General features: G+C 46.3%; 1 protein-coding gene across 1 annotated transcript; it reads right to left on the minus strand.

The window, feature by feature from the left end:
* Positions 1–882: 882 nt before the first annotated feature.
* LOC104473557 (solute carrier family 2, facilitated glucose transporter member 5) lies at positions 883–11,090 on the minus strand. Its single transcript, XM_010125471.2, has 12 exons — positions 10,862–11,090; positions 9,208–9,306; positions 8,596–8,756; positions 7,978–8,102; positions 5,663–5,815; positions 5,454–5,579; positions 4,970–5,157; positions 4,438–4,548; positions 3,911–4,012; positions 3,430–3,505; positions 2,190–2,317; positions 883–1,555 (listed from the first exon to the last, which is right to left on the minus strand). The coding sequence occupies exons 1-12, from the start codon at positions 10,925–10,927 to the stop codon at positions 1,352–1,354; spliced, it is 1,539 nt and encodes a 512-aa protein (XP_010123773.2). The 5' UTR covers positions 10,928–11,090; the 3' UTR covers positions 883–1,351.
* Positions 11,091–14,239: the final 3,149 nt, after the last annotated feature.

Genomic DNA, 14,239 nt, shown 5'->3' on the forward strand with positions numbered 1-14,239 from the left:
GAGCAGGCTGGGGGTGACATTATAGTGGTACGCATTTCCAGTTTAACAGTCCTTTGAAGCGCACAAAGGAAGGACAAGCACTGACAGGATAAATGCCATTATCAGCCCATCTAATGAAGTACCTCAGAACAACTGACACTCTCTCCCCTCCCAGAGCACCAAAGGGCTGGTTTCACCCATGCTGGACCCTCAAAATACATGAATGACCGGTCTTCAGAGGAATATAGTGCATCCTTGCACAGGACTGACCAAAACCCAGCCCAAGTGTTGGGTTATGTCACCTGAGATGTGTCAGTCAGGGACATACATCACCTTAGGACATCGGTTACTTGATCACAGGAACGGAGCTGGCTGAGGATATTGCCCTTTCCTTGTCACAAATACCATGAATGGGTCATCTGCCTTGGGACTGGCTCTGCACATCGGGTTTGCGTGGCAAGGTTTTGGTAGCACGGGGGCTACAGGCTTCTGCAAGAAGCTGCTAGAAGCTTTCCCTATATCTCATAAAGCCAGTGCCAGCCAGCTCCAAGATGGACCCATCGCTGGTCAAGGCCGAGCCCATCAGTGATGGTGGTAGCACCTCTGCGATAACACATTTAAGAATGGGAAAAAGATAAGAACTGTTCTTGAAGAACTGTAGACTGGGGGAAGGACTCACGTTTGAGAAGTTTGTGGAGGACTGTCTCCCATGGGAGGGACCCCACGCTGGAGCAGGGGAAGAGCGTGAGGAGTCCTCCCCTTCAGAAGCTAGGAGCAGCAGAAATGTGTGATGAACTGACAGCAGCCTTCATTCCCTGTCCCCCTGCGCTGCTGGCAGGGAGGAGGTAGAGAATTCAGGAGTAAGGTTAAGCCTGGGAAGAAGGGAGGGGTGAGGGGGGGAGGTGTTTTTAAGATTTAGTTTTTATTTTTCATTATCCTACTCTGATTTTGATTTATAATAAAATTACACTAATTTCCCCAAGTCGGGTCTGTTTTGCCTGTGACTGTAGCTGGTGAGTGATCTCTCTCTGTCCTTATCTCGACCCGGCAGCCTTTCGTTATATTTTCTCTCCCCTGTCCAGCTGAGGAGGTGGAGTGATACAGCGGCTCTGGTGTCCAGCCAGGGTCAACCCACCCCATCACGCCGTGAAGCAGAAGGGTCCTGCCAATTACTCACAATGAGAACACTCTCAAGACACAATGGCTTATTTGGAAACTCCTACTGCAGGGAGTCTGCAGAAGGTCCGGATGAAGATCAGTATCAAACGATGATTCGATGTATGTGTCCTCCTGCTGAACAGATCCTGAAAAATGTCTGGCCCAGGCCAAATACTGGGTTGGGTCACAGCTCACTGCTGGAGATTTCTTTCATCTATGCCTGCCCACTTGGGACAGCGTGGAAGTCCTTGAGCTCTTCTTTGTCTTCCTGAATCTCCACCTTGTTCCTCTTGGCCATGATCTTGTTGATTTCCATGAAGGTTTTGTTCTTCGTCTCAGGTACAATAAAGAAAATGTAAACTATAGAGGCGAGGCAGATGGCACAGAAGATGAGGAAGCAGTAGGGGCCCAGTCCAGCCTAGGGCAATGAAAAAAGACAGAGCAGGGATCAGGGGAATACTCCAGTTGTGTACATTACATGGATTTGGACATACTGAACCCTAGCTACAAAAAAAAAAAAAAAACCAACCACAGAGATGTGCACATATTTTAAGTTGAAAGACTAGGAGTTAGGCCTAGTTCTAGAATCTGTCTTCTCATACCACCACCATGGATTTATTGGAAACCACCACGGATTTACAGGAAAAGGAGAGCGAGGGTCTGTTACATAAATCACACTACTGCTGGGGATCAGTTTGGTCTGGTGACCTAGAGATCAAAAGCTAAAATTAGTTCCCTGAGACACACGTCCTGCCTTCATCCCCCAGTGGAAGATGGGGAATTTGCTATCTTTTGCATGCCCCTAAATTCAATTCAGGATCAGACATTCACCTGGAAAAACAACTGCTTTCACGTGCAACAGGCAGGTGTGATTAAAAAAATGCTGATTAACATCAGTTTCTTGCCCTTAATATACAGTCCTGCAAACAGGTGCTGGGAACCAACTTGGGCATTTAGGGCTCTCAGGATTAAAAAAGCTCTCTGTAAGAACACAGGGGTGAAGATACTGGTTTTCAGCTGAAGCCTTGCCCTGTCGTGTGATTGCATCTTACCTCCATGTAGAGGAACACCAGCCCCACGGTGAAGTTGCATAGCCAGTGCACAGACCCACCCACCATGAACGCCGCAGGCCGGGATGACTGCAGGAACATCTCGGTGATCATCACAAAGGGAATTGGACCTGGAAGGCAGTCGCAGATTTGGAAATCCCAAAGGCAATTCCCTTACTCTGAATTCCTAGATTACACTGTTCATTTCAGTGGCAAGCAATCGTTTCTAAGCCACTAGTGTTTAGAAACACCCAATAAATCAACTAAGCGATTAAATAAAAAAACTAGAGCAACGAAATGACTTTACTAAACACACACACAGCAATCAACCTCTTCTCTCCTATGGCTGCATCTTAGCCATGAACCCATCTCCAGTATAAATTGTAGAACAAGATTGATAAACATGAACTGTCTCTCTAGAGAGCACACTATGAGCAACAACTAAGCAAGTTATTGCTTCATAAAAAAAAATAAGAAAAAAAAAAAACCAACAAAAAAGCCCCAAAGAATCACCCCAATACATGCAGGTGTTGGAAAAATTATCTGTGGACCAAGCCCTGCTGCCATGGTTAAGCAGAAACAGACCATATTCTCATGGTCAGGCCACAGGTCCAGCTGGCCTGGTGTTCTTCCTCCAGCAACCTCCCTGCCCCCAGTGCTTAAATCTGCTTGATGGCATAAATGGAAAAGGAAATGTTGTACATAATTCCATCTGTCAGTGCAATCTCTACAGGAGTTTCAAAACCGCACTGCTGCATCCTGCAAGGGTCTGGCAGAGCTTTCTAAGCTGAACAGACACCTCTGCCCGCTGAGTCAGGACAAAGCCTTTCCAATATCCACATCTATCTGCACATCTTTCTGCAAGGTGATCTGCAGGGCCACACGTACGACCTGAGTTGCTTCTTGTTTCATTTGTTGCCTACAGATGCAAGCATGCGTCTCTGCCTGGTTGGTAGGACTCACTGTCTCAGCGTAGTTTTGCTCCAGATCTTACTGGAGGAATCTCAGGCACAAGCACAATTGTGCCTTTGCTTTTCCTCTTGAAATCCAGATGTTCCCCTGCCTCACAGACACAGCCAGCAAATCACTGGAACGTAAACCTAGCAGACAAGGCGCATGGCCACACAGAGGAGAAATTTGGTCTCCTTGGATTAGCTCCACAAAGCTTCTGATTTCAAATTTAGTGTAACACTTGGCTTTACCCAGCTTCTGATGGAGACTGAAGTAGACTGTGCATACTTACTGGCTCCAATAGCATGTCCGATGATGTAAACAATGACACACACGATGCTGAGGTAAGACATCCATGAGACAGTGGACTGTGAAGAAGTTAATCATAAGTTAGATACGGTTCCTATCTGAACATCACCAACACATTCAAGTCACTATTTGTAGTAAGATCTGACGGCATTACAAACCCAGTGTCACCCTCCACTGCCAGAGATGTCCATACTTAGCCACGAAAATCACAGCCTGGGTATGATCCTTGCCTCCAACAAATGGATGCAACAGGTATTATGAACACCATGTACTGGAAGTAGCATCCAGAAGCAAGATCATGGCTTTTCCTGGGTTTACTTTAGGTAGGTATACAAGTACAGAGTCCTTTCATACTGTCCCCTCCCTGCCAGGGCGTAGAAGCAACTTCAAATACGCCAATGGCCTGTTCCCTGGAAGGTCCAGAAACGCGTGGGTAGGATCACTTGAGCCACTCTACCACGCACCTGGAGATTGAGAGCCACAGTTAACACTGCACAGGAGGCACAGCACAATCCAAAGCCAGCAAGGAGAAGGATTCTCCTCCCCAGAGATTCCACAATGAAAACCTGAAAGAGAAATGGGTGAGAGAACAGACACCTGGGGCACAGCACTTCTCTATTCAGTGACATTTCTACCATCTACTGATGGATTGCGTGCATGAAATCACCCAGAAACTGCAAAAAGCTGAATGTGTCAATAACACTGAGAGACCAGTACCCAGTCCAAGCAAGAACTGTGTGGAAGCCCTGTGCACAGCAAAAGGAGGGCATACCAGCCTGGAGATCAGAGATCAAAAACTTCTGAGGCATGTGAGAAATCAGCACGATTCATCACTTTGGTTAAAGGCAGCTGTATTAACTCAGGGACACTGCAGGGCATCTGTTGTGCAAAGCAGCTCACAGTATGTGTAATTAGCATTGTCTAATTTAAACAGCAACAGACAGGAGAGACTGGACAAGCCAGGACTCAGAGAGCCCCAAGAGAAACTTACAGCAAGCAAAGTCATGACAACGTTGATGGCACCTGTCGCCACAGTGACATACTGAACGTTGTTGTCGTCCACGCCTGCCGACTGGAAGATTCTGTCTGCGTAGTAGAAGACCTGCAGCAAAACCATAGCTGTGTTTATACACGGCCCAAGGCAGAACACAGGAATCCCATTGTGGCTGCTTTTACATCCTGGAACTGGTGCACAGAAGCCCCAGAACTGAATTATTTCATTCCTGGAGACATTGGTGTTTGGATCCAGGCACAAGCACCTTACTCTACAAACATCCAGACTATCCGTAACAGGACAGCTTGACTCTGTATCTAGTGCGCACTAGATTTAGTGGGTACTGGATTTGGCACTGGCCAGGGTCAACCCACCACAACGTGATACAGAACCAGTGTCCCTGATGAAGGGGTATTCCTGTGTCCTAGGTTCTAGCTCCTGTGTCAGCACCGCCCCACATCATCCATGCTCAAGCCCCATCCCTTTATCACTCACCCCAGTAGCTGCTCCCACATGCCTTCCCACTCACCGCATTAATCCCAGAGAGCTGCTGGCCCATCATCATGACAATGATAGAGATGAGCTGCCACCGCAAGCCTCTGAAGGTGCACAGGCTGAGTACTGAGAACTGCCCTTCTTCCTTTTCTGACCGGTCTTCTTGGCGCATTTCTTCTATCTCATCATCCACATCATCCCAGCCTCTCAGCCTCTGCAGAGCTAATTGGGAGAGGAAGGCAAGTTAAGGACCCCAGAGAGCAGGTCTACAGTGAGTTCTCCTGCTTGAAATCAAGACAGAACAATATGTAGACCACGGGCAGCAGTGCTTCCATAGTGGGAAGTCACAGATTCACACATGCAGAGAAAGCATCAATGTTGCAGGAATTCCATCTGCCAGCAACACGTCAGTGAAGAATTTCACACTCACTTGCTTCACTGTGGGTTGCTGTCAGTCATGTCCTACAGTCAGATCTATTCCATTCCATCTCCCCTTTCGTTAAAGCAGAATACTGTACCTTTTCGTGCTTGCTCTTCATTGCCCTTTTGTATCAGCAGGTATCTGGGACTCTCAGGGAAAAAGGGCAATATAAGGAGCTGAATTAGCGATGGGATCCCAGTGAGCCCCAGCAGCACAGGCCAGCCTGCAACAAGTGAGACAAAATGACAACTGTGAAAAATCTTTCCCCAATGGAGCCCACAGAAAAGTCCCAAGCCAGAGCTTTACCTTCAGCTTTCCCAAGGATGCTGTTGAGACCAAGGATCTGAGCTACAAGGATCCCAACAGTGATGAAGAGCTGGGGTACCACCCCAACAGCACCTCTCAGATTTTTAGGGGACACTTCTCCCAGGAACATGGGAACCACATTGGAGGCCAGACCTAGTAGTTAGAGAACAATGTTAGACATGCAGCTGCTTGATGTCAGCAGACCCATCTTCAGTAAGACACCTTTTTCCCATGTGAGACCCAAGTGATCCCCGCTGGACCACAGGAAACCTCACACTCAAACTCTTCTGCTCCAGCTGAAGATTTAATGTCATTCCCATGCTGGAGTTAGTTCAAGGAGCGTCGATTGTCTCACAAATTTCAATTGAAATACAGTAAGGAACCAACCACATGTGCATGATGGGCCTTGGGAGTGAAACCTGCCCACCTTCTGGTGCTTTGAGGGTCTAGCTTATTAACTGCTCAGCAGCAAAGCATTTTAGGAGTCCGAGAAGGCTAGCAGTAGCCTGTCTTGCCTACAGAGCCGGTGGATGATTTGGGGGCTCTCAGTGGTTATCTTCCTAACAGTAGCTTTCTCCCAGCAGGGTCTGCCAAGAAAAATTGTGTTTGGAAACAAACTCAAAGTCTAAGAGAGGAATTTCTACTTCCTCTAAAACAAGAAAAGAAAGCTGTATCCAAACAAGCTGTTGTGAGCTTTTAAAAATTCACTACTCCTTTAATTGCACAGTAACATTTTGCAGAGAGCTTTGCTGGTTTGAGATCTCTGACAGGTAGCATGCTGGAATAGGTATTGCTACTGTAATAGGACACTAACGACACAGGTTATTTTGAGGAGCATTGCATGGTTACCCCCAGTAATCCCAGAGAGCTGCCAGCTCACATCCTGACCCCTTAAATCCTGGCATGAAAAACCCAAACTCCTGGAGTCAAATGACCACATGAGGCTCTTATCTTGCCTTTCTAAAGTTCCGAGCCTTTCGGAGTTTGGAGTTACAAAGATGATCAAGCTGTTATCTGAAAGCTAAAAAGCACAGGAACAAGTATTAAAGCAACTAGTGTAGTGTTTTAAGTTTGCACTATAATCAGCCTTTTAATTGCCCAGATTAAAACCTGCTAGCAGTGACTCCTGGACTACTGCATTCAAGTGACAGTGCCTTTCTAACTGTTCCGACCTACGCTGCCCAAGCCCTGTCACAGAGGGGCCCTGCATACAAGGGGGCTGCCCTTTCGCGAGGACGAGCGACGCTTGGATCCCAGCAGAGCCCGAAGCGGGCTGCCTCGGCTCAGCAGCTTCCCTCCCCGGGTCCACAGTTCAAGTGAAGTCAAGCTGTGAAGGTCAGACAGCCAGGCCAGATTCTTTTGTCGGTTATAAATAACTGCATCGCTCTTTACAGGTCCCTTGGTATTTATTCAGAGAACCAATGCTAAGAGCAGCTGCCAGGCATAGGAGAGTCAAAACCCAAACCAGAACCATCAGACTACATACATTTCCTCCTTAGCTCACAAATTGCAATTGCTGCATGTTACAGATCAAGTTGTTTTCCTAAGCCAGTTCCTTGTTTTCTCATTTTATCTTTACAGGATATCTCAACTCCCTAGTAGACCATGAAGCATGTCAGTCTCACCAGCCCAAAGCCAATTCATTGAGCCTAAATGCTGTTAGGGGACCATGCATGGGGGACCCAGCCATGCTGGGTTTCTATTTTTTCCATAATTCTGCAGCTCTAGTAGAGCCACTTATACCAGCATCTCACATACACCCTTCTCCTTGGCTTCCCCCTATCTTTGCAGTAAATCCAGTGGCTCTGAATCCTTCACTCTCCCTTTTAACATTTCTTTTCTCCTGGAAGAAGAACAGCCAGTGCCAGGACTGGATTACTGGATCTGGCTTTGTCTCCAATGACTTTGACTTAGAAGGATTATTCTGTTTCTGATTGTATTGAAAAGTGGAGAAAAAAAAAAAAAAAAGCTAGGCTATCTTCTTTAAGACGTCTGGGAAAATAGGTTATCATCATCAGGTTTGCTGGCTGTTGGAACTCCAGTGCCTAGCAGATGCTTATTACAGAAGATAGGTGCATGTACACACATCTCCTCTGTAAATCTGCAATTCCAGGCTCACCACCATTGTAAAGATCTCTAGTAAACATCTGCAGCACACAGATGACAACTGTCATTCAAGCAAGTACAGCACTGTTATGCAGATGTATGGCTAAAATGAGCTACAGGTGGAAACCATCTGTCCTGAGAATAAAACACCTTTACATAGCCAACAATATACTTACTGCTCTCCCTTTACCCTCCAACCTCTCACTTACCAGCAAATACTCCTATGATAACACGTGAAACGATGATGACTTCAAAGGTTTTTGCTACCTCTGAGGTTCCCATAAGGATTGCAGCAACAATGGAGAAGAGGTTATTTAGAAGCAAAGTACCCTTTCTGCAGAGTAATAGAGAAGGAGACACACTTAGTTTATTTTTTCCTAAGAGCAGGTAGACCCTCTCCGTGTTATACTACTCAAAAGTCAATAGAATCACCATCCCAAAGACTAATCAAAGAGAAAGTGGTGATTGTCCCATTTCTCCTGCAGTGGATGAAGGCTTCAAGAAAGGACTGACGTTTCTCAGGAAGCCTGAGCAGCAGAAGCTCAGATCCCAGCCCAGGACTTTCATCGTTGCTCTCGACCTGGCTCAGCGCCCAGCATACAGCCTGGCCTTGACCCTACTGAAACCATATAAATTCTTCTACACGTGGGAGACAACACGTGGTGCCGAGTCCAGCAACTAATCACGGGCCCATCTGCCTTCCAGTCAAGGTGTATGCGACAGTCATGCTCCCGATGGGCTTGGCAAGCTGGAGTGACCAGTGAGGCAAGTCTTATCTGAACCCAGCAAACTGGTGGTGAAGGATGTTCAACACCACTGTCACGTACCGGCCACAATTGTTGACCAGAGGCCACACCAGGAGGGACCCAAACAAGCCACCCAGAGGGTACATGGACACTGTAAGAGACCAGAGCAGTGTCTGGAAGCCACTGTCCATAGGCACTCCACTCCTGTTGAAGTGGGTTCGGTTGTAAAAGTCTTGCATGTACTGGAACGAAATACAGAGCATGTTTAGCACAGTAAGTAAAATTTTCATGCCGTAAAAGCTCGTTAACAACAAATGCCATAAAGCTTTACATGAAGGTCTTGATGAAAAACAGAATGGCTGAGTTGGAAAAATGAATTCAAGAGAGGGATGGAGAAGCCTGGACGAGATATCTGTGTACTACAAGTTAGGCTGCCTCACAGGATTTGCCTGGTTTCCAGAAGGGAAGGCATTCCTCATGCCCCGTTTCTGCTGGGCACAAAGTCCGAACAGCTTAATACCCCCTCCCTTTCCTTTCCTGGGGAACCACTTCTCACCAGCTGCCCGGTGATCCCAAGTGTGGAGAAGTACAAGCAACCGCCCACAAACACCCGTAATCTGCCCATTACGTTCCTGCCTTGTTCTGTTTGTAAACGTCCTCCCAGGTCATGGTCCACTCCACAGTCCAACCTACCGGGGCCGGAGAATTGATCACAGACACGTTGTAGCCATACTGGAACGAAGATCCAAACGCAGATACCAGTGCCACCATCGCAAGCAAAAATGTCATTTTCTGCAGAGGGGAAAGAAAATGCACAAACACCACCTTAGAAGCAGGTTTGGCTTTTCGGCGTAAATGGCATTCTGTAAAAGTAACAAAATACTCTCAGACTTGCCTTCTGTGTTTTTCGCTTCGTGTTACTGTATAAAGAAACCCCTATGGGTTCTTTTCATTAGAACTCTTTCTTCTGCTTGATCTGCGTACGGTCATTACAGTAATTCATTCTACTCTTCCCCAATATTGATGAGTCATTTGGATGATTAATAATTTTAAGGTATCCTGCTTAAAATACCACTCTACAGGGAAAAAGAAGTTGTACGCAATCACTCTTCTTCCAACGTGCAAATTGGTTAGTGAAATAACACAGGATATTGGCACAGGAAAGCTTTAAGAAGAAGAGATTTTGCACAAAGTGGCAAAATCTTCCCTGTTCATTTGTTCTTCTTTCACACGCTGGCTTGTTCTGCCTCCCACATTTCAGGATCAAGCTGTTTATGGATCTAATCCGATTGCCACCCAAACCAATTAGAACTTACCCAAGCAGCTCCGGGAGCGCTTGGTTGTGGGGTACAAGAGCGGCACTTTGCAGTTAAACAGAAGGGTGAAATTGCCATCTGGAGTGGGATCAAACACCAGCCACGTCTGTGGGCACACAGACCTCAGGGTTACAAGCAACCTGCTTTTCACAACAAATTTAGTTGCTATTCAGCCCTCGGGCTGGCTCTGCTGTGTCGATTGAGCTGTTTTGTTAGTTGCTGGTTTGGGTTTTGTTGTAGTTCGCTAATACATCTCACTGCTGCTACATCAATAAAGTAATTTTTCATTCAGATGCATGTCACTGTCTGTCACCATCATTAGCCTTAACGTCTGCAAGGTTTTATGTCCCAACAGGCAACTCGGGTCCCACATGAAGAATCTGTCATTTTCCTAACTGACCATTTGTCCAAATAGCTGCTGGCACTCCTTATATTCCCCATATTCCTCAGAAGCTCTAGCAGCTCACCTACAGAGATCTGCAGAGTTTAAGGCACTGCAGGAGATCCAAATTCAAGTCTATCTCAGAGTAAGGATCAATAGGAAGCTGAGGCTTCCAGCTACATTTTCTAGGAGCTGACTGTTGACGTTCTCGCATTGGTGATGAAAAGCAGGCTGCCTTGTTCTCGTTAAACAAATCCCAGCAGCTCAAAAGACCCACCAGTGTTAACTATTCACGTTCAGCACTTTTAGGAAAATCTCTGGCATACACGAGCATTGCATTGCACAAGATTCCACAAAAACGCTGCAACCCTCATCCAGAAGCAGCCTAAAACCGATCAGAAAGCAGAAAAGAAAGCTCACACACAGAAGGGGAAAGTCACACAGAAGGTACATGGTAGGTCAGCTGCAGACAAACTCAGTTTAGAGTTCAAGAACAACCACGTCTCTGCCTTCCCTGCGAGACCAGGATATGTTAGCCCAAAAGATCTTGGTCTTCTCCTTCCTCCACAAGTACGTGCAGATCTCAAGCAGCTTGATCTGCATCTCTACGGGAGGCTGAGGCTGGAAGTATCGAGTCCGGCATACTTACCCCCTTTGCATGTTCGCTGTGTTCGCTGTGGTCAGAGCTCTCCCGCTTCACTCCTTTCAACTTCATTTTGGCGTTTCAATTGCCGATGCAGAGGACAGGCTTTTATAGCCAAAACAGACAACGCAGGGGATAGAAACGCCCTACGCTGAAAATCTCCCTCTGTGACTTTTCAGAAAGCATCCAATCAACGACAAGCTCTATCAGCTGAAGTTAGTTGTTGATCATTCCCTTGCTCTGCGTGATTCCCTCGTGTTTCCTTTCTTTTCCTTGTTCAAGTCTGTCGCTGCTAGGTCAGACGTTCTTTTGCCAGATCCTGACTCAAAACTCCGGCTACAGAGGAAACAGACTCATCTGTCCAACTAGAAGGGGCAGACTTACCACAAAAGCTGCTAAAGGAGCTGTTTTCCCCCAGCTATAGGTACATGGACAAGACGGGTTATAGCAACAGAGCTGCTGCTCCTTTACTCTGCAGCTCATGACGGGGCAGTTGGAGAGGCCGCCTGGAGACTGTTGTATTCCAGAGAAAAATGGGGCATTCAGTGTGAGCAGCCCTGGCAGCAGAGAGGGTTTTTGCCATGGGCCCCAGCGATAAAGCTGCATTAACCCTCCTGCAGCCATAAATTACATATCTGCCCTCGGGCTGAAATGCCCCTCGTTGTCCTACCTTGCACGGACCAACTTGCTCGGGGCACTTCTGCAGTTCGCAGAGAACAGGTTCATCCTCTCAGATTTGTTTTTGACAGTGCACAGAACACACTGTTTTTCCACCAAAGCATGTTAGTTCCTTTCCCTCTACAGGCAAGGTCTACCACGTGTTGCTGGCTTAGTATTAACCTCCTCCACTATGAGACTACTTTGAACAGTACAGAACTCGGTTAATGGTCAACTACAATTTCTGGGGTTTATCAGAGAAATGCAAAGTTCACAGATACGTCCATCAGCCAGAGAAACTGGAACCAGACCTTCTTATTGGTCTATCTTTAACAGCCAGTTTAAAAAAAAAAAGCATCATCTTGAGCAACAGGAGTTGTTCACGTGTCTTGCATGCATTCTTTGCATGCTTGCAGCTTCCCTTCCTCCAGGTGAAAGCATCTTGCTCTGAAAATAGGAAGAAGAACAGAACTCTGTTCCTTTCAGGGTAGTGGAGCTTAGTCCCTAGACTTCTTGTCATTTGTCTCTTATTGCATTTGTTTTAAGTTAACATCCTCGAGGACGCTGTTTGCTAGGATATCTTGAGAGTGGATCACACCTGAAGATCACCCCCATGTCTTTCAAGAACTACTCCTGCTTACAGTCCCACCTGTCATGTGGTGTCTTAACTGAACAGAGGTGCAAACCAGAATATTAATCTCACCCAGAACTCATTCTTCTTTACCTTCCTCTGCATTCCCATTGAAAGAATGCAGCCAGCTGGGACTAACTGAGACACTCTGAGCTAGCTCAGCTTTTCCCGTGCTGCCTTCAAACACTGCTCAAAGCACCCCAAAACAAACGGGACAGGCCATGGCTCACTCAGTAACTAGTTTAGTTCTTACCTTCACAGATCTTTGGCCAGAAGAAGGAAAATGAAGAGCAAGCCATTCCGCCCCACGAGTGGGGAAGTTGCAAGGAGGACCAACTTCTTTCATTAAACTCCTGTTCTTTAAAGACAGTATCACTCTTCTGGGAGCTCTTGGCAGAATGACAGCCACTCTGATACTCAGTAGTTATAAGAATGGAGAATTCTCCATCATGGTCTTTAAACTTCTTCCCTGAACTTGAAGAAATAATCTTGACACATACAGAAATCAAACAGGACACGCATGTTTGCCATCAGAAACCCTCCAGTGTAAATATTTACTTATGGCAGCAGAACACTTTGAGTATTTGCCAATTGCAGCACGGAACTGCTAACAACATCCATAAGGTAGTAACTGGCACTGGGAAGGGAGACAGGATGGTGAATGAACTTCTTGGACTTCCAAAGCAATTGCAGGGGTAGAACTTCTTCAACAGCTGAGATCCTGTTGGACTTAGGCAAAGAACAGAGCCAGTAACAAGTAAAGAGAGCCAATTTTACAGGCATTTTACAAGCACATTCTCGATTTCAGCTACAGCACATATTAAGCTTCTTACATTTGCTCTTCACTGCAGAGTGCATTTGCCTGAAGACATAAACTCAGCTTGGTCCCTTCTCTCCTCTGCACTTATCCAGCACATGGTAAAAGTCTCCATGCATGTGTGCAGGGAACTGTTCACATTCAGCCCAATTGTCCATGCTCAAAGCTGGATCCTACGAAATCCTGATATTCTTGGCAAAAATAATTAAGAGGGGAGGCTTAGTTTCCAGAAGAATAAATGTGCTGGAGAACATCAGCTATACGGAAGTGATAGTTAGATTTAGAAGCTGGCAGTCAGCCATGCGGCAGTATGCTGATTGCAACGCTGGCAGGAAGGAGACATCCCACAGTATATGTCCAAAATAGTGACATTAGCAGTCTTTTCACCTGCATTTTGGGAAGGAATTTCATGTTCAGTCAAGGCTAATTCAATACCATATGCAGTCCTGAGCTATAACTGGGGCCTCGAGCTGAAATAATGATTTAAGTAACAATTATATGCCTGCAAATAAGTCATACAGATACTGTCTTATCAGCCACATAAATGGCTTCCAGCCAATTAAGCAAGAAGCAGATATGGCAGCCTGATCCCCTAGCAATAGGAAAAAGAGTTGCTGGATACATAAGCATGCTCTGCAGGTAAACAGTATCAGCCACGAGGCAAACGAGACCCTATTTTTGCTGCACCAAGGCAATGCTAGGTAGCATCCTGCTAACCTTCTGCCTTTTCCGTTGCTGCCCTCAAAGACCATCTCAGAGGAGCCTCAGCCACAGGCGCATCGCCAGAATGAAAACAAAGGAGCAGAATGACCTGTAAACTTACCGTATCGTGATCCAATGAATTGGCCTGGGAACTGTTCGGTCCTTTCTCTTTTAGCAGTGTTGTGTGACCCAGAAGATATTTCAGAAAGTGTTGGAATGCTTGGATATTAAATCTCCATCTTCACTTTGTTCAGCAGAAGCACCTGGCTGTCAAACCATCCACACTGCCCTCTTGGGCCTTGGTGGGTTCATTTTTCTGTCCAGGACAGAAATACCGACTGTGCCAGCCGAGAGCTGCCTTTTGCCAGCACAAACTCCAAGATACATGGAATTCAGCACAGCACAACATTCACACTGCTTCTGAGCAGCGGGAGTGACTTGTATTATGCAATTGGAATTCTTATAGACATTAGGTTTGGCAGCATTGGAGTACTCTGGTGTTATCTCTGTAACTGTTCTTCACAATGAGAAGAGAAGATGATAGTGGCACAATCAGAAATAACATTTCTAAGATGAC

The sequence above is a fragment of the Chlamydotis macqueenii genome, chromosome 21 (assembly GCF_036417535.1).
Source record: "Chlamydotis macqueenii isolate bChlMac1 chromosome 21, bChlMac1.mat, whole genome shotgun sequence".
Classification (NCBI taxonomy): domain Eukaryota; kingdom Metazoa; phylum Chordata; class Aves; order Otidiformes; family Otididae; genus Chlamydotis; species Chlamydotis macqueenii.

Excerpts from the sequence above, each read along its gene's own strand:
- LOC104473557 (XM_010125471.2), bottom strand. The coding sequence starts at position 10,927 with ATGAAGTTGAAAGGAGTGAAGCGGGAGAGCTCTGACCACAGCGAACAC. Across the intron at positions 8,757-9,207 it reads TGATCAATTCTCCGGCCCCG|TACATGCAAGACTTTTACAA; the intron begins GTAGGTTGGACT and ends ATTTCGTTCCAG. Across the intron at positions 4,013-4,437 it reads TTGTCATGACTTTGCTTGCT|GTTTTCATTGTGGAATCTCT; the intron begins GTAAGTTTCTCT and ends TTTCTCTTTCAG.